This window comes from Mustela erminea, chromosome 10 (genome assembly GCF_009829155.1).
Source record: "Mustela erminea isolate mMusErm1 chromosome 10, mMusErm1.Pri, whole genome shotgun sequence".
NCBI classification, from domain to species: Eukaryota; Metazoa; Chordata; class Mammalia; order Carnivora; family Mustelidae; genus Mustela; species Mustela erminea.
In genome coordinates this window covers 30,954,773-30,978,123 of record NC_045623.1, presented here as the reverse complement: position 1 = coordinate 30,978,123, position 23,351 = coordinate 30,954,773, and the positions used below count along the sequence as shown (strand labels likewise).

The 23,351-nt window shown below is 35.3% G+C and overlaps 1 protein-coding gene across 6 annotated transcripts in view; it reads left to right on the top strand.

Annotated features, from left to right (window-relative positions):
- The window catches only part of MTF2 (metal response element binding transcription factor 2), a 59,774-nt gene that overhangs the window by 19,290 nt on the left and 17,133 nt on the right, over nucleotides 1-23,351 (top strand). For 3 of the 6 annotated variants that reach the window (XR_004289900.1, XM_032361615.1, XM_032361614.1), the window contains exons 2-8: nucleotides 13,365-13,563; nucleotides 13,685-13,766; nucleotides 18,688-18,783; nucleotides 19,021-19,121; nucleotides 19,512-19,660; nucleotides 21,954-22,049; nucleotides 22,918-22,986. Coding sequence is in view for 5 of the 6 variants with exons in the window: in XM_032361615.1 (XP_032217506.1) it covers nucleotides 13,365-13,563; nucleotides 13,685-13,766; nucleotides 18,688-18,783; nucleotides 19,021-19,121; nucleotides 19,512-19,660; nucleotides 21,954-22,049; nucleotides 22,918-22,986 (792 nt within the window). In the remaining variant the exon portion in view is untranslated. Of the gene's footprint in view, nucleotides 1-13,364; nucleotides 13,564-13,684; nucleotides 13,771-18,687; nucleotides 18,784-19,020; nucleotides 19,122-19,511; nucleotides 19,661-21,953; nucleotides 22,050-22,917; nucleotides 22,987-23,351 lie in introns of those variants that run through there. The other 3 variants (XM_032361618.1, XM_032361616.1, XM_032361617.1) reach the window with 3 other exon arrangements.

Below are 23,351 nucleotides of genomic sequence, written 5' to 3'. Positions count from 1 at the left end.
ATAACATTATTTAGTTTCAGGTATACAGTATCGTGATTAGATATTTGTATAAATTGCAAAATAATCACCACCATGATTTTAGTTACCATCTATCACCATACATAGTTAAAATATTTATTCCCTTGTGATAGAGAGCTTTTACGACTTATTCTTAGCAACTTTCAAGTATGCAGTACAGTATTACTAACTATAGTCACCATGGTGTACATTATATCCCTGTGACTTACTTATTTTATAAGTGTGTATTTTTTCTTTCACCCATTTAACCCATTCCTGTTCCTTGTCTCTGGCAACCACTGCTCTGTTTTCTTTATGAGCTTTGGTTTTTTTTATTGTTGTAGTTTTATTAGCTTCCACATATAGTTGAGATTATATGGTATTTGTCTTTTTCTGTCTGACTTACTTCACCTGGTGTAATGCCCTCAAAGTCCATCCATGTTGTCACAGGTAGCAAGATTGTTCTTTTTTAATGGCTAAATAATATTCCTCTGTGTGTGTGTGTGTGTGTGTGTGTGTGTGTGTGTGTGTCTGCACACACACAAACACATTAAATTGTCTTTTTCCATTGAAGGACACCTACGTTGTTTCTATGTCTTGGTTATTATAAATAATGCTGCAATGAACATGGGGATATATGTATCTGTCGTTAGTGTTTCTGTTTTCTTTAGATGAATATTCAGAAGTGGAATTGCTGGATTGTATTTTTTTTTTTTAAGACTTTATTTATTTGGCAACAAAAGAACATCAGCAGTGGGGGAGTGCCAGTGGGAGAGGGAGAAGCAGCAGCATCCATCATCCCCCCTGCCCACCCGGCCTTGCGCCAGGTAGTCCAACAAGGGGCTTGATCCCAGGACCATGGATCATGACCTAGCTGAAGGCAGATGCTTAACCAACTGAGCCACCCAGGTGCTCCGTATGGTAGTTCTATTTTTAATTTTTCGAGGAACCTCCATACTGTTTTCCATAGTGGTTGCACCAATTTAAATTCCCAGCAGCAGTACACAAAATTTGCCTTTCTCACATCCTTACCAGTGCTTGTTATTTCTTGTCTTTTTGATAATAGCCATTTTGATAGGTGTAAGGTGGTATCTCATTGTGGTTTTGATTTGCATTTCTGATTATTAGTGATGTCGAGCGTCTTTTTATCTACCTGTTGGCTGTCTGTATATTGTTGGAGAAATGTCAGTTCAGATCTTCTCATTTCCTTTATGTTGTTGTTTTGTTTTTATTTTTAAAGATCTTATTTATGTATTTTGAGAGAGAATGAGAGAGAGAGTGAGTGAGATGGGAGAAGGTCAGAGGAAGAAGCAGACTCTGCTGAGTAGGGAGCCTGATGTGTGACTCATCCCTGGACTCCAGGATCATGACCTGAGCCAAAGGCAGTTGCTTAATCAACTGAGCCACCCAGGCGCCCCTTTCTCCTCATTTCTTAATCAAGATCTTCTTTTTGTTGTTACTGAGTTGTATGAATTTTTTTTCAAGATTTTATTTATTTATTTGACAGAGAGAGATCACAAGTAGGCAGAGAGGCAGGCAGAGAGAGGGGGGAAGCAGGCTCCCTGCTGAGCAGAGAGCCCGATTCAGGGCTCGATCCCAGGACCCTGGGATCATGACCTGAGCCGAAGGCAGAGGCTTTAACCCACTGAGCCACCCAGGTGCCCCGAGTTGTATGAATTTTTAAGATTTTTAAAAAAGATTTTATTTATTTGAGAGAGCAGAGCAAGAGAGAGAGGATGAGCTGGGGAGAAGGGCAGAGAGACAGTAAGAAATCGGCTCCCTGCTGAGCAGAGAGCCCGAGGATCCAGGATCCCAGGATCCTGGGAATCATGAATCTGCTGAAGGCAGTTGTTTAACCTACTGAGCCATCCAGGCACCCTCATATTTTCGCTATTAACCCTTTATCAAATACGTGATTTGAAAATATTTTCTCCCATTCGGTAGTTGCCTTTTCTTTTTGTTGATGGTTTCCTTGCTGTGCAGAGCCTAGTTTTGATATAGATCTACTTGTTTATTTTTGCTTTTGTTGCCTTTGCTTTTGGTGTCAAATCCAAAAAAATTATCACTAAGAGTGATATCAAGGAGCTTACTTCCTATTTTTTCTTCTAGAAGTTTCATGGTTTCTTATGTTCATATATTTAACCCATTTTTAAGTTAATTTTTGTGAATGGTATAAGATAGTGGTCCAAATCCTTTTTTTTTATGGGGCTCTCCGGTTTTTCCAGTACCATTTATTGAAGAGACCGTCTTTCCCCCATGATATATTCTTGATTCCTTTGTCTTAAATTAGTTGACCAAATATATGTGGGTTTATTTCTGAGCTCTGTTCTGTTCATTGACATATGTGTCTCTTTTTATACTAGTACTATACTGTTTTGATTACTATGGTTTTGTAATAAAGTTTGAAGTCAGAAAGTGTAATGTCTCCAACTTTGTTCTTCTTTTTTCTTTTCTTTTTTTTTTAACTTTATATATTTTTTTAAGATTTTATTCATCTATTTGACAGACAGAGATCATAAGTAGGCAGAGAGGCAGGCGGGGGTGGGGTGGGGGGTGGGGAAGCAGGCTCCCTACTGAGCAGAGAGCCTGACGTGTGGCTTGATACCAGAACCCTGGGATCGAGACCTGAGCCAAAGGCAGAGGCTTTAACCCACTGAGCCACCCAAGCGCTCCTGTTCTTTTTCTTAAGATTGCTTTGGCTATTTGGGTTTTTGTGGTTCCAAACATGTTTTAGGATTGTTCTTTTTATGTGAAAAATGCTATTGGAATTTTGATAGGGATTGTATTGAATGTGTATGTAGATTGCTTTGGGTAGTATGGATATTCTAACAGTATTCTTCTGTTCTATGTGTATGAACTGTCTTTATTTATTTCTGTCTTTTTCACTTGCCTTCATTGATGTCTTACAGTTTTTATAGTGTAAGGTATTTCACCTCTTTGATTAAATTTATTCCTAGGATTTTTCTTAGGGGGGGCAGTTGTAAAGAATTGTTAATTTTTCTTTCTGATAGTTTGTTGTTAGTGTATAGAAATACAGCAGATTTTCATATATTAACTTTGTCTCCTGCACCTTTACTGATTTCATTTATTAGTCCTAACAGTTTTTTGTTGGAATCCTAGGGATTTTCTGTGTATAATATGTCATCTGCAAATGGTGCCATGTTTACTTCTTCCTTTCTAATTTCGATGCCATTTCTTTCTTTGGCCTAATTGCTGCAGTTATTGCTTCCAATACTGTGTTGAAGAAGATAGGTGAAAGATGGCATCCTTGTCTTATTCCTGATCTTAGAGAAAAAGTTTTCTCTCTTTCATACTGCTGAGTATGATGTTTGTCATATATGGTCTTTATTATGTTAAGGTAGGTGTGTTCCTTCTGTACTCACTTTGTGAGAGTTTTATTATAAATGTTGACTTTTGTCAAATGCTTTTTCTGTATCTGTTGTTTTATATGATTTTGTCCTCTTTTTGTTACTGTGGTGTATCACATTGATTTTTGTGGTTGTTGAAGCATCCTGTATCTGTGAAATAAAACCCACATAATCTTGGTGTATGATTCTTTTAATGTATTATTAAATTCAGTTTACTAGTATTTTGTTAAGGAATGTTTTATCAGTGTTCATCAAGAATATTATCCTGTGGGGCGCTTAGGTGGCTCAGTGGGTTAAAGCCTCTGCCTTCGGCTCAGGTCATGATCCCAGGGTCCTGGGATCGAGCCCCGAATTGGGCTCTCTGCTCAGCAGGGAGCCTGCTTCCCCCTCTCTCTCTGCCTGCTTCTCTGCCTACTTGTGATCTCTGTCTGTCAAATAAATAAATAAAATCTTAAAACAAAAAAAAGAATATTATCCTATAATTTTCTTTGTTGTGACGTCCCTGTCTGGTTTTAGTATCAGGGTAATTGACCTTGTAAATGAGTTGGAAGTGTTGTCTTTTCTCTTTTTTTTTTTTGGAAAAGTTTGAGATTTTTCTTTGAATATAAGATTGACCAGTGAAGATGTCTGGTTTTGGACTTCTGTTTTTTGGCTCTTTTTTGATTACTGATTTAATCTCCTTACTGGTAATTCGTATATTTAGATTTTCTGTTTCTTCGTGATTCAGTTTTGGTAGGTTGTATGTTTCTAGGCATTTATTTCTTTTAGGTTGTCCAGTTTATTGGTTTATAATTGTTTATAGTAATCCTCTGTATCTGTGGTATGAGTTTTAATGTCTTCTTTTTTTGTTTCTGATTTTATTTTATGATTTTTATGGTGTTTTTTATTGACCTACAGTTGACACACTATATAATAGTTTTGGGTATACAGCAGTGATTCCACAACTCTACATTATGCTCTGCTCACCACAAGTGTAGCTGTCACTCACTGTATACTCCTATTATAATATCACTGACTGTATTCCCTATTCTGTACCTTTTATCTTTGTGGCTTATTCATTTCTTAGTAAATACCTCTACTCAAGTACCAGATTTTTCATCATCAATGCTGAGTGTTAAATGGGATAAATGGGAATATCATCAAACTACTTAGGGAAAGTATCCAGAAAACAGTCCATTGTGAGTTTAGGACTAAGGTAAGTTTAGATACATAAAGGCTCAGAATAAGCAATTCCAGGAAAAATAAAAAGTGAATAAGAAAGGTTGTTTAGGGACGCCTGGGTGGCTCAGTTGGTTAAGCAGCTGCCTTCGGCTCAGGTCATGATCCCAGCGTCTTGGGATCGAGTCCCACATCGGGCTCCTTGCTCGGCGGGGAGCCTGCTTCTCCCTCTGCCTCTGCCTGCCATTCTGTCTGCCTGTGCTTGCTCTCTCCCCTCTCTCTCTCTGATAAATAAATAAAATCTTTAAAAAAAAAAAAAGAAAGGTTGTTTAATGAGAGTGTGCCATTTAGTTTTGCAGTGATTAATATTTACAGTTTGGATTATTTAAAGCACATTACTGATTTAATGAAATTAGTTAAGTAAGATTATAGAGGTGGGAGTTGTTATGATTTTTTTTATAATAAGTCATATGTGAAATAAATCAGTTAAAAAGAGAAATATAAGCACATGCATATTATTTAGAACTGTGGAAGTGCCTCCCAGAATAAATAGCTGAAAAGAGTTGAGAAAGCATCAGCCTCTGGAGAGCAGTATTGAAATGTGGGAAGAGTTGGGTGGGCAGCGACTGCATTTTGTTTTAAACCTATCTATCTACTTGAAATTTTTTAAAAGTATGCATTGTTATGTTTTTATAATTTCTAAAACTAAGGATTAGAGTAGAGCCAGTCATTAAGCTGCCTGCTTTATGATTTCTGTTCTCTTGGTCTGACCCTGGTCCCCTTTGATGTTCTACTTTCAAGGAACCCTCAACCAGAAAGAATTCTGCCAGCCCCAAGCTTCATTTTACTTGTGCCTTCCTTAAGAGAAAGAAGAGAATTCTTTCCCCATAGCTTTAATGGGGGCCCAAGCTTCAGTAGATTGCCTTCTGCTTGTACCTAGGCCCTACCTTGGCCTTCCATGGCCACGTGAATTTAACTATATCTTTGTGAAAGATTTTCCCTAAAGTGGCTCTGTTGTTAGGTTACATTTATTGTTCACATGTGATTCACCCACACATGTACTGCTTTTCCAAGAGAAGGGAAGAAGTTGTGGGAAAGAGCCTGGGATAGATGGCAGCTTTTGCTTTTTAAGAGATGAGATTGCTTGGAACCTGTGGCAGATAAAAGTTTAAGATAGCAGCAGAATAGGTATTTTCTTCTCTATCACAGCAGTGCCTGTCATTTCCTGCGATTGCATACTCATTTGATTTTTTGGATTGGGGTGAGTTAGAGTGAGAGGAGTGCTCCTGTTGGGGTGGGGGGAGGTGGCAGTGCAAAGTGAGACTAGGTTTTTTTCCTTTTAGTTCCTTTGCTGCCAAGTGGAACTTCATGGGTTGAAGAGTAGTGGCAGGGGTACTAGAGACATGGTTGTGGTGGATCAGTCATGGCTGATTGGGGAGGGAACTCAGGAGCAGAGGGATGAAAGTTCCCACTGGGGTGATGAGTCCTATGTTGGGGCAGTGGCATTTGGCTCTTTAGAGATTGCCTTTAATTAAATTACCAGCTACTACTGGTAATTTACTGATTAGTTATTGTGTTACCAGTACATTCTGGGCACTACACTAGGTTCTAGGGAAGAAGTGGTCCCATAAAATGGGACAGTCATTTTCCCCTCAGAATACAAAGTATTTGGAGAGTGGGGAGTAGATGAAGATAAGTAAGTAGGCAAATGGAACAGAGTGTTGGAAGTATGTTAGTGGGAGAACTAGCATATACCAAGAGAGCATCTAACCTTAAGTTGGTGGATGGGGTTGAATCAGGAAAGGAGCCTTAAGAAGGAAGGTCTAGCTGAGTCTTTCCTGTCAAAATCTTGGGCGCTGAAGATAGGGACCTTGACTCTCTTATTCACTAGGCCTGGAACAGATACTCATTAAATATTTATTGAAAGAAAAATAATTAACCTGAAAGTGAGTTGAATTTCTTCCTATTTCCTCTGCTGCTTATTGAGAAATTAAACTATATCAAGTCCTTAACCCCTGTTTTTTAATATTGGTCTCATAATAGTTCTCAGAGATTGTTGCAGACATGAAATCAGTCTGTGGTCTCCCGTATAATATTCGGATAGTTTTCTTGTTAGCTGGGGTATTAAATTGGGGAAGAAAAAAGACCACATACTATTTGAATTATGCATCTAATTCCCAAGTTCTTGAATTAGTGTCTTATTTATTGTAGGAGTAGTAAACCAAGAAAGTAGCTAGTTGAACTCCTGGTCTTCCATTTGGTTTCAAGGGAGGAAACTTTTTCCAGGCAGTCTCTCTCAAGATGGACATCAGTAGCAGTGAAGAAAAAAGTGCTTCTCTAAGTAGTAGTATTATGGATAGAATTGTATATAGATCAATAGATAGATAGATAGAAGTATTCTTTATGTGTATGTTGTGGAATAGTAAAAGCGTTGTGACCATTCTGGAAATAGGATTTGACTTCTGCTACTTTGTTAATCTGTATTGTATAGTATGAGGAGCTGATATAATTGAGTCAGATCTTAGCAACAGAAAGAAGTACACTACAGCATCACAATTCTCTGGTCAGGACATGTCCAGTTTCCCCAGTTCTCAGTCAGATCTCCTACTCTCACTTACTACTTGAAAATATTTAATATATGTCATGGTAAAATATATGGTATTATATATGCATGGTTTCAATTTGCATAAATGATAATTGTGCGATAAATTTCGTTTTGCTTTCAACAACACATTTGCAGCATCTTTCCATGTTGTATGTATGTTCTGCTTCCAAGATCATAACAATAATTCTTTTTTTTCTGTTTAAAAAGCATTTTCCTTTTTTAAAAATTCAATTAGCCAGCATAGAGTATATATCACTAGTTTCAGATGTAGAGTTCAATAGTTCATCAGTTGTCATAGCAATATGCTATATTTTCTAGTTATGCTTGAAGTTTTACGTTTATATTTGTCTTTAATCCATCTGTAATGCACCTTTTTGTGAATTGTGAATTAAGAGTATAGCTTCTCCTCTATTTAAGTGAATCATTTTCCCCAGTACTGTTTACTAAATGATATGTCCTTTCTGTACTGTTTTGTGTTGTTACTTTTATTATATATCTACTTCCCTTAAATGAAATTGTTTTGGAGATACCTATTCTGTTGTAATAATCTTATTGTCTGTTCCTTACCTGTACAGAACAGTTTTTCTCTGGAATATGTCACAGTATTTGGTAGGTTGAATCTTTCTCTCTTTCTTTGTTCTTTCTTTTAGAAGTCGACTTAACTATTCTATGGATTTTTAGTTTAGTTTAGTTTTGTTTTACAAATTTAATAAAACATTTGACCTCAAAAAATCCTGCTTCAGTTAATTGGAACTGCCCTGTATTTATACACTAAAGATTATCTGCCAAATAGAGTGAAATTTAACTTTAACTCCATTTGGGAGAAGACACTGTTAACATCATGTAAAATGAAAAGGCATGGACTGGAGATTTAATGGGCGTTGGGAAGACCACGAGCACCTTACGTAACCTAACAATGGCAATTAGGAGTACACAGTTTAAGAAAAGGGCATGCAAACCAACTCCTTTATTTCTTTCGGTTTTCCGTTTAAATTTTTTCTGGTATGGCTTCGTAAATAGGCAAGGCAGCCTGGATACAAGATGAGAGATAACTGAACACCAAGTACTGATCCCCCTATCAAAAATCTTTGTCATGGCACTTTTATAGAGTATGAGCTGGGAAAAGTATTTCTAACATGTGTAACAAAGTGTTCTTATTCATAATATATAAAGTGCTCTTAAGTCATTATAAAAAAGATGAACATTTTAGTTTAAAAAAAAAGGCAGAGATCAGAAGACATACAAATTAACAAAGGAAAAAACCTCTAATAATAATAGAACTGTAGATAGAAATGTAGTGTGTGTGTGTGTGTGTGTGTGTGTGTGTTGTCTGTCAAATAATAAAAGGGTAAATACTGCTGGTGAAGTATTAGGCCTTCAGGTGCTGTTCAGGTAGTGTCAGTGAAGCTACTTTTTTGGAGATTGATTTGACATTGTCAGTTAAAATATATATATAATGTAGGTTGGGGAATGGGGTGTTGAAGTAGTATTAGCTATGAAATGGTAATTGAAACTGGTTGGTGAATACCTGATGGTTTTTTAATACTTGTTTAGTTTGCTTTTGCATGTTGTAATTTTCTACAGCAAAAAGGAAAAATGTCTATATTTTTTGTTATAGTAATTATTCTTTATGAATTTATCTCATGTAGTACCAGGAATACTTAAAAAAAAAAAAAAGAAATAAAATGGAAAAGGATGAGCTTTTTTTGGTTGTAATAGTAAAAGAATGGAAACATACTAAATGTTCCTCAGTTGGGTAGTAGTTGGAAAGTAGCTTTGCATTTGAAGAAAGGATTATCTTACATACTTTTGTTTTATACTTGTGTAGATGGATATTACATTGTCCAAGATACATTATTATATGAGGAAGTTAGAGAACAGTATATGTAATATTCCACTCTTTAAATTAGAACATTTTATGTGAGTTATGTTTGTGTATGTGGTATATACAAAAGAAAAGTCAGGAGATTAACAGTTCTTTTGTGGGAGAAAGTATGATGGGGAATTTTCACTTTTCACTCTTTCTGTATTATTTTACTATCTTATGTTTACCTTTAATCAGAAGGGAAATAATAAATTCTAAAATTGGAAAAGCTAATTTGGCTTCTAATAAAGGTCACATTCTAGAGAGGAGGGAAGTAATCAGTGACAGTAATGGGAGAAATTACCTTGGAAGGGGATAAATATACAGTGTTTATCTTGGTTATGTTTGAGTTATGCTATTATGGGTCATTTGCTTTATTTTTTTGTAAAGCTTCTTTGGACAGAAATTTTTAAAAGGATAATACTGTTTATAAATACCCGTTAATGCAGTTTTATATATGATTTATATTCTTCATGTTTATGTGAATAAAGATTGTTAGTATTTGTTGTATGTGAATTAGAGTCTATTGTTTATTCAGAACAAAACAGACTATTTGTGCATGCAGTCATTTTTAGAAATAATTTAACTCTTTAAATATAGATTTTTCTTGAATTGAGCTTGAAGTTTATAAGTTACATAAAACCATTCTGCCTTTTATGTATCATGCCCTATGCAGAGCATTGAGGATACAGCTGTGAATAAGAGTAAGACAGATGTCTGGGAAGTAGGGCGGCGGGATAGGATGGCTGGGTAATGGACATTGGGGAGGGTATGTGCTCTGGTGAGTGCTGTGAATTGTGTAAGACTGATGATTCACAGACCTATACCCCTGAGGCAAATAATATATTGTATGTTAATTAAAAAAGAAAAAAGAGTAAGTCAGACATAATCCCTGTTTTTGATGGAGTGTTTGGGTGAGGGAATGGTGATGTGTGTTGCTGTGGGCTGAAGAGTAAATGGGAAAGACTATAGTAATAGAGTTAAGAGTGTATAAATTTCCTCCAAAGGTTTGGCTGTGAATGGGAGGAAAGAAATAGGATTGGTGAAAGGGAACAGGGAGCACAGAATTTTAGTTTTCTCTTTTTTCTCAAAGATACTTACAACATTTTAAGAGAGTAAGATGGGAGGCTGTCATGAAAAAGAATTTGTTGAAGCAATAGCATAGCATACAAAACCAATTTAGGAATGTTTTCAGTTTTGATTTTTGTATATTTTCTGGTCTAGATTTGGAAGGTTCTAGGTCAGTAGCCACCTTGGCAATTCTTTTGAAGTCATTTTTCACCTATAATTAATTATGTTGCTCAGTTTTGGTTAGTTTCTTTAAGGAAAGCAAAATCCCTCAAGTGGCCCCTGAATTTATAGTTTTCCAGAAAGTGCTTGCTGATAGAATAATTTTAATGTTGTGATGAAGGCATTAAATTGATTTCATCTCTGGAGAAAGAAGGTTCTTAGCCTGGCATTGAACACTCCTGTTGGTAAAGTCAGTGGTAGATTCATTCTCCATTTTTACTTCTCTCTAGCACTCATCTTGTCAGACTTTTAACCCCTGATCCTACTAAATGCCTTTTCATTACAGCTGTCCATGGCAGACACATTCCCTTTATTTAGATACATGGCAACATATGTTCTCCTAGAGCATGGTTCCCACAGTGTGATCCATGAATCCTTGTAGGAGTCTGAAAGCTCAGAATTATTTTCATAATACTTAGATGTTATTTGCCTTTCTCATTGTGTCGATGTCTGTACAGATTGCATGAAAATGATGTTTGGTCAAACTGCTGTGCACCTTAGCGTGAAACAAGGCAGTATTCTTCATTGTTGAGCACTCATAGTAAAAAAACAAACAAACCCAAAACCCACCAAATGCATGCATACACAGAGAACCCTCTTTCATGTAGAACATTCCTGATGAAACAGTGAAAATTGTTTTTACCTAATTTTGAGTTTATATATTTTTAAAAATTTTTATTTTTTTATTTGAGGAAGAGAGCATGAGCAGGGGGAGGGGCAGAGGAAGACACAGCCTCCTCCTGAGCAGGGAGCCTGGACAGTTGCTTAACTGACTGAGCCATCCAGGCACCCCTGAGTTTTAATAATGTTATGTGTGATGAAATAGGAAGTATAGATAGGATATTTATGTCATTGTTTTTAGTAACAGCTTTTTCATGGAATACCATTTTTACTTGAAACAGTGACTAAGATGGGTATTTGCCAGATAGTTCCTTGAAGTGACATACTTCACTTACATTTACTTTCTTACTTCCCATTTTTGGTTTTCTTCATTTGTTCCTGTGGGTTGATGTAATGATCTGGTATCATCTCTTTACTTTAATACAATTTTGTTCCCACCACCTCCTTTGTGATGTTATTACCATTTATGTTATAGGCCTTATAATTCAGTTATACACATACTGTTCCATATATTTGAGTTATTAGAAGTATGCATTTATACTGTTTTTTATAATTACTTAATTACCTTTACCACTGTTGTGTGTGTGTGTGTGTGTGTGTTGATTTATATTTCTGTTGGCTTACTGGCTTTCAACCTTATTAAGAATTTCCTTTAGTATTTCTTATAAGGTGGCTTTGCTAGCAACAAATTCTCTCAGTTTTGTTTATCCTAGATTAATTATTTTGCTTTCATTTTTGAAAGGCAGTTTTGCTGGGTATAAGATTGACAGTTTTGCTGGGTATAAGGTTGACAGTTTTGCTGGGTATAAGGTTGACAGTTTTTTCTTTTAGCACTTTGAATGTAGGATCTTGCTGCCTTTTGGCCTTCATTGTTTCCGATGAGAAGTTAATCTTCTTGGGGTTTCCTTGTACATAATGAGTTATTTTTCTTTCTTTCAGCATTTTTACTGTGGTATTTCTGCATATAAGTCACTTTGCCATTTGTCCTACTTGGAGTTTGTTGAGCTTCTTGGGTGTGTAGATTAATGGTTTTTAGCAACTTTGGAAAGATACCAATCATTATTCCTTTGGATATCTTTAAAATGTCTTTCATTGCTAGAGAGGAGGTGGGTGGGGGTGGGTTAAATAGATGATAGGAATTAAGGAGGGCACTTTTTGTAAGTGGCTATTATATGTATGTGATGAAGCACTAAATTCCACACCTGAAACTAACATTATACTGTATGTTAACTAATTAAAATTTATTTTATTTTATTTTTTAACTGGAATGTAAATAGAAACTTGAAGAGAAAAAAATGTAGTGTGTCTTTCAAACTGAAACTCTACTACCACTTAAACACTAACTCTGCATACCGACCTCCTCCTGGCCCTAGGCAGCCACCATTCTGCTCTGTGTGTCTATGAGTTTGATACTCTGGTTATGTCATGTAAGTGGGATTATACAATATTTATTCTTTTTTTGGTCTGGTTTCTTTTGCTTAGCCTAATATCTTAAAGGTTTATTCATGTTGAAGCTCATGATAGAATTTCCTAGAATTTGTGTATTCTTAGGTATTGAAATTAGGTAGTCCCAATTCCTAGGTATTGAAACAGTTTTTTTTCTCTCCCACATATTTTATTTTTACTTAACTTTTATACTATCTACTTTTGAATTATTGTCTGTCTAGTTTTATACATTGCTGTATGCTTAATTAGTAAAGCATCTTATGTTAAGAAAATGAAACCAAACAAACAGTGCTTTGTTACCTTTGAGAAAAAGTTGGTGGTAGTAATGCTGTGGTTATGCTATGCTCTTTATGGAATTACTAATATATGAATAATAATATAATTTTGGAATACATAATTTTGGGGTCTTTTGCTTAAAAAATATAAATGATGTTATACCTCTCATTTGAGTATGATTTTGTACAAATGGTGTTTCTTAATTTTATTAAACTCCTAGTCTTTATATTTTAGGGACTTGGGACACATTCCCATCAATAAACGACTTAATTCAGTGGTGGTTCACTTAAGGAGGTCATGACTACTCTTCCAATGAGTTGAATTTACCCACCTACCCCAAAGTCACTGGTTAGTGTGTTTTCACTATGTGTGGCATAATTATTTTTATTCTTTTCATGTGCTTATGAAATTGTGCCATGTAACCCAGTCATGAGATTTAAGGCATCCTTTGCTGATGACTATGGCTTACCTGCTTTAGCTTAGATCTGTACCCTGAATGTAGGATCTTAGAGTGATTGCTGAATCCTTGTCTCAGTAAGGGCCTAGGCATTGAATGAATTTTGAGAACAACTATCATTTTCTTTGAAGTTACTTATTCCATAGAGTATTAAATTTTCTTCCAATTTAAGGTTTTTTTAATAAATCAAAGTTTTTGATTAATATATAAAACATATCATTGGTGTATAAATAAGCTCTTTCAGTAAATTAATCTTATATATGGTCTTTTATTCCTAATCAGAGACTCTACAGGGGCAGGTAATTCACTGGTCCACAAGCGGTCTCCTTTACGTCGAAACCAAAAGACCCCAACATCCTTGACCAAGCTGTCTTTACAGGATGGACATAAAGTCAAAAAGCCAGCATGTAAATTTGAAGAGGGTCAGGATGTCCTAGCTAGATGGTCAGATGGCTTGTTTTATCTTGGAACTATCAAAAAGGCAAGTTTTACCTTTATATATTTTTTGTTGTTTTTTTGCAGTAAATTTTTAATAATTCTGAGTTTAACTTCACGTTTTTAACTTACAAAAAAATCACCATAAATATTCCTCTGTATTTCAGATAAACATATTGAAACAGAGCTGCTTCATCATATTTGAAGACAGTTCTAAATCCTGGGTTCTCTGGAAGGACATTCAAACAGGCAGGTGCTACTATTTCTCTTGAACATGATTTACACTAAAATTTGATTTTCTTTTTAGTCTGTCACTTTCTAGTGTTTTTTTATTGAGTACAGTATATTAAGGTAACTCAGAATCACTTTTGAGGATATGTGTGCTTCATAGTCCTCAAGGAGTTATAATCTGTTATAAACCCTAGAAGAACAGGAATTATTCTTAGTTAGATTAGAGGTAGACTAAGGAACAGATGCGTCAGTGGTGTACATCTATGAACTATTTTTAGGGCCCATCTAATAATTTTGAAGAAAAATCTTTAGCCACTAATATGAGTAACACTTTGGGCTTCAACTTAACTGTTACTTGCTTATATTAGTAAAAGTAATGTAGAGAGCTAGTATTTATTGAGAACATACTATTTGCCAGATGATTTGGGGGATATTAGGACATATTAAACAGGTTTAGGATACTAGAAGTATTCATTAATAAGAATGATTTGAAATGACAATCTAATAAGGGGTTTTAAATTTGGATGGGAAAATGAGGCTGTATTTGGGTGCAAGTAAAAGTGAATATAGGTATGCCTTGGTTTGGTTATAGGTATGTTTTTTGTAATGCTTTCTCTTTTTCATTACTGTAATAATTTCTGTGATTACTGTATACCCTTTGAATCTGCTAAATAAGGGTGTTGTTCCCAGGTATTTTTCTTGTGAAAAGTGATTTATTATTACGAGTACTAAAAATTTGAGTATTTTAGCTGCACACCAAAGCCCTACTTATTAATTGAGTTAAGAGGCCTGTGCTAAGACCTGTGTTTCATATCATATCAAGGAGATACAAATTTTCTTTCTCTAAAGGGTGGATACCTTTCTAAAGTATTTGGTGATTGGGTTTTTAATTTGAATCCCAAGTGGAATTCTGTGGTAGGTTACTACTGTGTTCTGTTTCTTGATTTCATTCTTAATTTTTTATTTCATTCTTAAATTTTTTTAATTTCTTGATTTCATTCTTAAATTTTTTAAAGAATAAGGAAGTTTTGGTTAAAGAATATTAGAATGATCTAATTACCATGTACATAGTTGGTAATTGGGGCTTAAGTGGGGAACTTGATAGCTCTTACTCTAGTAATATGTTTTTCAGGAGAAACTTTATAGTTCTTGGGATTGATCAGTTTAAAGTTCTGAAATTATGTTTTAAATCTGAAATTGAGAAGTCAGTGAGAAGAGGGATAGGAGAAAGATTAGGAGATCTCTAACAGTAGTTGTATTGAGCAGATCTTGTTACCCTGCATACAGAATTAATGTATGAATTATTATTAGTTTTTTAAACTTGGATCTTTCTTTGTGGTAGAACTGAAACATGTTACACTGCTTCTGTTCCCCTATTAGTTATGAGTCTCAACTTTTCAGGGTTCTTGCAGATTATAGATATATTTGTTTCCTTCCCTCCCTCCTCCCTCTATCCATTCCTTCCTTTCAGACAGGAAGAAGAAAGCCTGTAGTACATATGGAAAGTTGTGGAAGTGTGGGCACTTGGGTGGCTCAGTTGGTTAAGCAACTGCCTTTGGCTCAGGTCATGATCCCGGAGTCCTGGGATCGAGTCCCGCATCAGGCTCCCAGCCCTGAGGGGAGTCTGCTTCTCCCTCTGACCTTCTCCCCTCTCATGCTCTCTTTCACTTTATCGTTCTCTCTTTCTCTCTCTCTCTCAAATAAATAAATATATTTTTTTAAAGTTGTGAAAGTGAAGGACAGTGTTCAATGTGTGTTCTACCCAATATTTCAGTTTAGAGGTCTGTGACTGTTTTTGCTCACTGTCGTTTTTTATTGTCCTAGAACTGAAAAGAAAAAAGAATTGCTCCTTGGCTATTTAACTCTTTTATTCTTTAAGATTTATTTATTTATTTATTTATTTATTTGAGAGAGGGAGAGAGAGAGAGAGAGAGTCACATGCATGGGGGAAAGGGGCAGAGGAAAAGCGAGAGAGAAGCTCAAGTGGAGTCTGTACTGAGCACAGAGCCCTGTGCAGAACTCAGTCCCACTATCCTGAGATTATGACCTGAACCGAAACCAAGAGTCCTAAACTGAACTGACTGCGCCACTGTTTAACTCTTTCTAGTACCCAGAAAATAGCGCACATGTAATTGGAGTTGCTTTAGAATGAGGAAGTGAAACTGAATACTGCATTATGGCAGATTTCAGTGTGGAGTGTAGCTTTAGTAATTTTCTTACTATAAGAAGCCTGCTAATAATAGATACATATTGTAATGACTTAATAAATTGGACTAATTTCATCCATCTAATAAGATAATTTTTAAAAATTTTATTTGTCAGAGAGAGAGCACAAAGAAGGGGGAGTGGCAGGCAGAGGGAAAAGCAGGCTCTCCACTGAGCAGGAGCCCAGTGTGGGCTTGACCCCAGGACTCTGAGTTCATGACCTGAGCCAAAGGCAGACGCTTAACTGACTGAGCTACCTAGGTGTCCTAATAAGATTATTTTTAAAAGTTAATGTAAATAAGGAAAAATGTGGAGAGAGTTATGTTAGTAGTCAAAGAAATGTGCATTACAAAAGGGAGATAGGTTAAAACAAATACATTTAAAAGGATTTAAAAAATTTTTTTAAAAGATTTTATTTATTTATTTGACAGAGACAGAGATCACAAGTAGGCAGAGAAGCAGGCAGGGAGAGGCGGGGGGCGGGTAGCAGGCTCCCTGCTGATTAGAGAGCCATATGTGGGTCTTGATCTCAGGACCCTGAGATCATGACCTGATCTGAGGGCAGAGGCTTTAACCCACTGAACCACCCAGGCACCCCAAGGATTTTAAATTTTAACACCTAATATGGTTTCTGTGAAAATAGTTTTGTTTTGGATATTTAATGGTTGCATTAATGTTTTATATTCTTTAATTGATACTGCATAGTCAGTTCTGCCTGCCTGTCTGCCTGCTTGTGATCTCTGTCTGTCAAATAAATAAATAAATAAAATCTTTAAAAAAAAAAATTCAAAAGTGAAAATGCTAGTGGAAAACATTTACTGTAGTTTTACTTTAACAACAACAAAAAACTTGATATGTATTAAGATAAAACCTGGGGCCATTGGTCCTTTTTCAGGGAAATGCTGATTTGAAGTGAGAGGTGTCAGGCTCAGTCAGGTTGCTCTCCTGACCAGAGCCATAAACTCAGAACCTATGGAGGCTGTTTCCTTCCAAGTGTACAAGGAAGTAAACAAAACCTGGGAGAAGTAGGGAGAGAGGACAATAAACAAGGAAAGATGCAAAAAGTGAACAAACAGGGATGCCTGGGTGGCTCAGTTGGTTAAGCTGCTGCTTTTGACTCAGGTCGTGATCCCAGGGTTCTGGGATTGAGTCCTGCCCACGTTGGGCTCCTTACTGGGCAGGGAGCCTGCTTCTCTCTCCTCCTCTGCCTGCCACTCTGCCTGCTTGTGTTCTCTCTCTCTCTGACAAATATGTAAATATTTTTTAAAAAAGTGAACAAACCAAAAATTTTGTAACTTATGTAAGAGTAGAGGTGTAATAAAGTAAATTTGGTTATTTCTACTGGATAGAATATTATACAGCTGTTAGAAATTATAATTTTGGGGGTGCCTGGGTGGCTCAGTGGGTTAAGCCTCTGCCTTCAGCTCAGGTCATGATCTCGGGGTCCTGGGAGTGAGCCTCACATCAAGCTCTCTGCTCAGCGGGGAACCTGCTTCCTCCTCTCTCTGCCTGCTGCTCTATCTACTTGTGATATTCTGTCAAGTAAATAAATAAATAAAACTAAAAAAAGGAAACTATAATTTTGAAAATAGCAGTGTGAGCAGTACTTTTGGTAGAAAAAAATATTCTAAAATATTGATGAAAGGAAGAATCTCAAATTGGAGAGAATATGGACTCTGGCATGTCTGGATTTGGATCCTAGCCTTGATACTTTCTGAGCATCCTTGGGCTAATTACTTTATCTTTCTGAGCCACAGTTCCTCTATCTAATAATAAGATGCCTGTAGAACTAAAAAAAATAATATATGTCAAGAGCTTAACGATATTTGGCTAATAGCACAGAATGGTACATTTTAATTATTATTGGCATATGAATATACCATGTAGTTTAACTATGAAATTGAGGAGAAGAGAATATTGGAAATAATGATGTTAGAGTATTGAAATCATATTCTAAATTTTGTGGAATAAAATTGTTACTAGAATAAAAATGCCTAATGAGGAAATAATTTACCTATTAAGGTAAAAATATAATTTTAATTTACCTATTAAGATACAATTATTTTACCTATTATTATTAATAAGTATTATTATTAATTAATAAGTATAGATTTACCTATTAAGGTAAAAAAACCACTTCTGTTGCCTGAGATTTTGTTAGGATACTTTATTGGACACCATATTTCCAGATTTCTGAAGCTTGAGATTAAATAATTGGAGTTCAGCTTCTTTCATGTCAGTAATTAAAGAGAAGTGTGCTGAATCCAGAGAGAAAGAAGTCATTGACATATCTTCTTGGCCCTTTTTCTTCAGTCTCATGATAGTAGATAGTGTAGGATGAGTGAACACGTGTATATAGGTAGATAGATGTGTATTCTGGAGAGTAATTCTAGTGTTTACAAAACATCACATTTCCTTGTCCCCCAGGGGAGTATGAGTGTTAGAAGTGAATAAAGGATCTTGCCTGAGAACTGGTTAAATTATGCCATCTGCTGTAAAAGCAGGTTAAATTATCAATGTAGGTAGTTAGGTATGTTAAGTTAAAGGTGGGAGGGACACAGGTTGCATAGAGATAGCATTTTGTGGATAGTACTTTGCCTTGAGAAGGAATCATTATGATACAGAGTGAATAAACATTGCCAAGACAGGCTATCCACAGAGTCAAAAAGTAGTTTTTTATATGAAATACTTCTTTATCATGACTGTCTTTTAATGTATATTTTAAATATTTTAGGAGCCACTGGAAGTGGGGAAATGGTCTGTACAATATGTCAAGAAGAGTATTCAGAAGCTCCCAATGAAATGGTTATATGTGATAAGTGTGGCCAAGGTAAACATTGATTTCTTTTAATCTTGTGGAAAAGTTTTATTATATACTTAACGCTCCTGTTGAAGATTAATGATTAAAAGTATTTTACATCGATAACTTGAAGCTGTTATCATAAATTTATTCATCAGTTGTAAATATATTAATGTAGGAGAAGAGTACTAAAAATGCCTTCTTGAAATTGTGTTGCAGTATTTATTAATAAAATAGAATTTGCTTTATGCTTTTTTTGATATTAAGGGTATCATCAGTTGTGTCACACACCTCATATTGATTCCAGTGTGATTGATTCAGATGAAAAATGGCTCTGTCGACAGTGTGTTTTTGCAACAACAACAAAGGTATCTTTTAAGTGTTTTGGGCTAAAGCCCTAAATGGAATTTGTAAGGCACTCTCAACGTAATGATTGTGTACGTTGAAAGTTTATGTGACTGAAATGAGCAATCAATGCTGGGTAGAAAGAGGTGAGGCTTATTGTTTGACTAATGGCGCTTAAGTGACTTGCAGCTATCCTTGCACTTATTTTCTGATAGTGAGTGGTCTTGGAATTGGGGCAATAATTTGAAAGACAACAAAATAAATAAAGATTATTAGTAGTCAAACAGTTTGTGATATGGTAAGAAACTTAGAATGGAAGTTTCTTCAGAAGTTTCAGAAGCATTTTATGTTAAGGAACTGTATTTAAGATTTTATTCTTCATTCGTTCAAATAACTTTTTCCCTCTAATATAGAGGGGTGGTGCGCTTAAGAAAGGACCAAATGCCAAAGCATTGCAAGTCATGAAGCAGACATTACCCTATAGTGTGGCAGACCTTGAATGGGATGCAGGTCATAAAACCAATGTCCAGCAATGTTATTGCTATTGTGGAGGCCCTGGAGAGTAAGTAAATAGTTATTTCATGCCCTTTAAGTGATTTTTGTTTATATTATCTTTTTTATTTTTGTTATTGATTGTGATATGGAAATGATAATGAATTGTAAATGAATGAAAGTGTCAATAGATTAAGGAGAAAATTAGAGGTCATAGCATCTGTATCATTAGATGTTAGCTAAATAAATGAATCAAGAGTTTTAACTAAGAATGTTTAGAAATTTACCTTTAACTTCTGATCACTGGTCTTTGTTCTGCTCTTTGGAACTAAACAGATATATCTTATCTCTCTTATAAGGTAACTCTTAAAAGTATTTCAATCCAGCAATCATATTTCTCCCTCCCATGGCTCATACTAACACTGTCTTTTTTCCAGGTTAAAATCTCCATTATCATCAAACATTCTTTGTGACATGACTTCTCACCTCTGTCTTTGTTGCTCTCCAGGTTTTGAAAGTTACTCTTGAAATACGGTGTTATGATTAGAAAATGCTTATTAGAAAGTTAGAAAATTCCAAGAATAATCTCACAGAATATAATTGAGCTATTAGAGTTCAGAACGTTATGCTTCTGTTATTACAAGGGAAGATTCTGTTTACTACTTCTTTTGGGTTGTCTTCTTACTTTTTTTGTTGTTCAGTTTAGGTCTGTGGTGGTCAACTAATACCTCTAATTCCTCTTTTTTTGTGTGTGAGTGTAAGCTCATATTAAGCCAAGTTGTGCATCATGTATTTGTACTACATTTAAAAAAATGGTAGTGAATCATATTTTACTCTTTAATTGTAATTATTGGTTTCTTGTGTCCTTCCTCTCAGACTCTGCTTCTCTTAAGACAAGTGCTATTTATTTATTTTTTAAAGATTTTATTTATTTGAGAGAGAGAAAGTGAGAGCATAAACTGGGGGAGGGGCAAAAGGAGAGGGACAAACGAGTGGGGAGCCAGACTCCAGGCTCAATCCAAGGACCCCGAGATCATGACCTGAGCCAAAATCAGACGCTACTCAGGCACCCCAGCAAGTGTACTGTTGAGGAGAATCCTGGGTTAGTCATTGTCATTAAAAGTCATTAAGGGACAGTCATTATCATTAACATATTATCTGTTCAAATGCATTACAGGAAATGTCTGTAAAAGTTTACCATGACTGGGACATGAGTTCTTGATGAAACATAAATAAATGAATGTATAGATGAATGAGTTTTTAGCTCTTCATTCTTCCTAATCTCTAATTCTTAATGGAATTTTTAATTTGTGATTTAACCTTTTCATAACAATTCTTAGTTTTTGGTCACCTGCAGATTTAAGAAACATTTGTCTAGTTTCTTTAATCACTTATAAAATAGAGATACAGTGAATAAACATAGAGAATGATCTTTTCCTTTATTCATTTATACCTAGCATTTGGTTTAAAGTATTACTCAATATAGGTGGAAGCCATCATAGACATTTTATGAAGTGGATCATTCATTGTTCTTGAAGTCCCATGACCATGTGAACTGTGTTTGATATTGTTAGCCACTCTGACTTTAGTAGAGGACCTAGCTACCTATCTGGAACATAATTAGCATTTTTTAGTCTTCTGATGAATGAATAATAACCTTACTTAATATCAGTCTTCATTCCTTTGACTGTATGTGGCTTATGGTTAATTGGGGACTGACTTTTTGAGCAAAATAATTATTGGAAGAAAAGGCATTATTTGGGTGGCCAGTAAGGACATTACATCAAAACCACATACCAGCTGAAAAGAGAGGATATCCCTAGATAGAGATTCAGTTTTAGCTTCTTCAGCTATCTGAAAAATAACAAAACCTGTCACAAAGGCTTTATATCTGGTAAAGTCTTTGATTAGATTTATAATTATGTTAACCAAATTTATATATAAAGGTGTTATTTTACATTGCTTTTCATTATACTGGAAAGGAATAATGGAAACACTGTGACAATGCAGAGCTGCCTGTGACTATTGGGTATATTGGGCAAACAGCTGTGCACGTCAGTACCTCTGAACTAATCTCCCTTAGGAGATGTGGAGAGTCAGTGTGAAAAAAAAAATCCTGGGTTTGTTCTTTGGCACAGATTCTTCACTAGTCTAGGAACCAGGCTTTATAAATTCTTGTGGATTAGAAAGGAGGGGTGGAATCACCAGTAGCCTTTTGGGAAAGAAAAATTTTTGTGTTAAATATAGCAGAAATGTTATGGTTAATCATGACTATATTTTGTATAATGCCACTAGATTTTGTTTTGCTTTGTTTTTAAAACTTTACCTGGAAAAGTAGTAATTTTAATCTTTTTTTCTTATAGCTGGTATTTAAAGATGTTACAATGCTGCAAATGTAAGCAGTGGTTTCATGAGGCTTGTGTGCAATGCCTGCAAAAGCCAATGCTATTTGGAGATAGGTAAGAAGGCCACATGAACTTGACCAATTGATACTTTTTTTTTTTTTTTTGCTTTTATACTGCAGTTATGTTTACAGTTTCAGATTTCTAAATATAATTACAAATAATTTGTGAAGGAGTCACTTTAGAGGGAAAATACTGAAATGATAGACTTCATTAAATTATACATAATTTTAAAATACACATAATTTTTGTGGTTTTAGGTGTTATTCCATAATAGTTTTAAGTATTTGATCAGTGATTGTATTTGCCCCTATTGCCCCACAATACTCTAAACTATTCCCATTGGTACCTTCCTTTTAAAAACCTCAAAGGGATCCTGTGACAGAAAATTGGAAAAGGCTACAGAACCTTGATACAAAATTTACACCCTCCTCCTGCTATTTGGAATAGCAGAGAGCTCTAGGAAGAAAAATAAAATAGCACTGAACTTGGCATAAAAAACCTGGGTTTTAATGTTGGCTTATGCTGCTTACTGTCTTTCAGAATTTAGGAAGAGAAGCTTATTTTCTTTTATGTTACCAGATTGTTTAAAGCATTGAGTATAACACTGTATATGGGGGCTGCCATCACAGCTCATGGTATACACAAGACATTAGTAAACTATACCTGTGTATGAACCTGTGTGTGAGCTCTGAATGTCTAATGGGTAAAAAAAAGTGCTTTTGCCCCCCCCATATATGAACTATTTCATTATTTGTCGTTAACTGAAAAACTTTAAATCACAGTGTCATAATTCAGATTATATTTTGCTTTGTGTATCGCTTATCTTTTGTAGGATATGTACTTGCTGAATATTAGCTTTAATTGTTGAATAATTTATGTTTAGCTTTGATTACTCAGTATGCAACTTTTCTTTTTTCCTTAGGTTTTATACATTTATTTGCTCTGTCTGCAGTTCTGGACCAGAATACCTCAAACGTCTACCATTACAGTGGTAAGTATAGACATTTCTGTTAAGGAACAATAAAGGGCCATATTCTTAAACCTACAGGATGAAATGTTTCTGAATATGTTACCTTGGTTTAAATAAAAATTTGCTTTTCTTTATGCTTGGCTTTCTTTTACTTATCCTTAAACCTGATGTCATTTCAGTAAAGATTATCTAGTTTAATTGCTGAAATAATAAGGCCATTTATTTTCTAATGCATAGAACGTAGCTTCACATACCTTTTAGATTTTCAAAATTCTTATTCATGTTTTTAATTCTTTTGGCCTTCAGAATAGCATACGGCAGAAGAGAGAGGTCTTATACGAAATATGCTGGTTTCTGCTTTAGTGTAATTCTTGGGTATGGGAAGT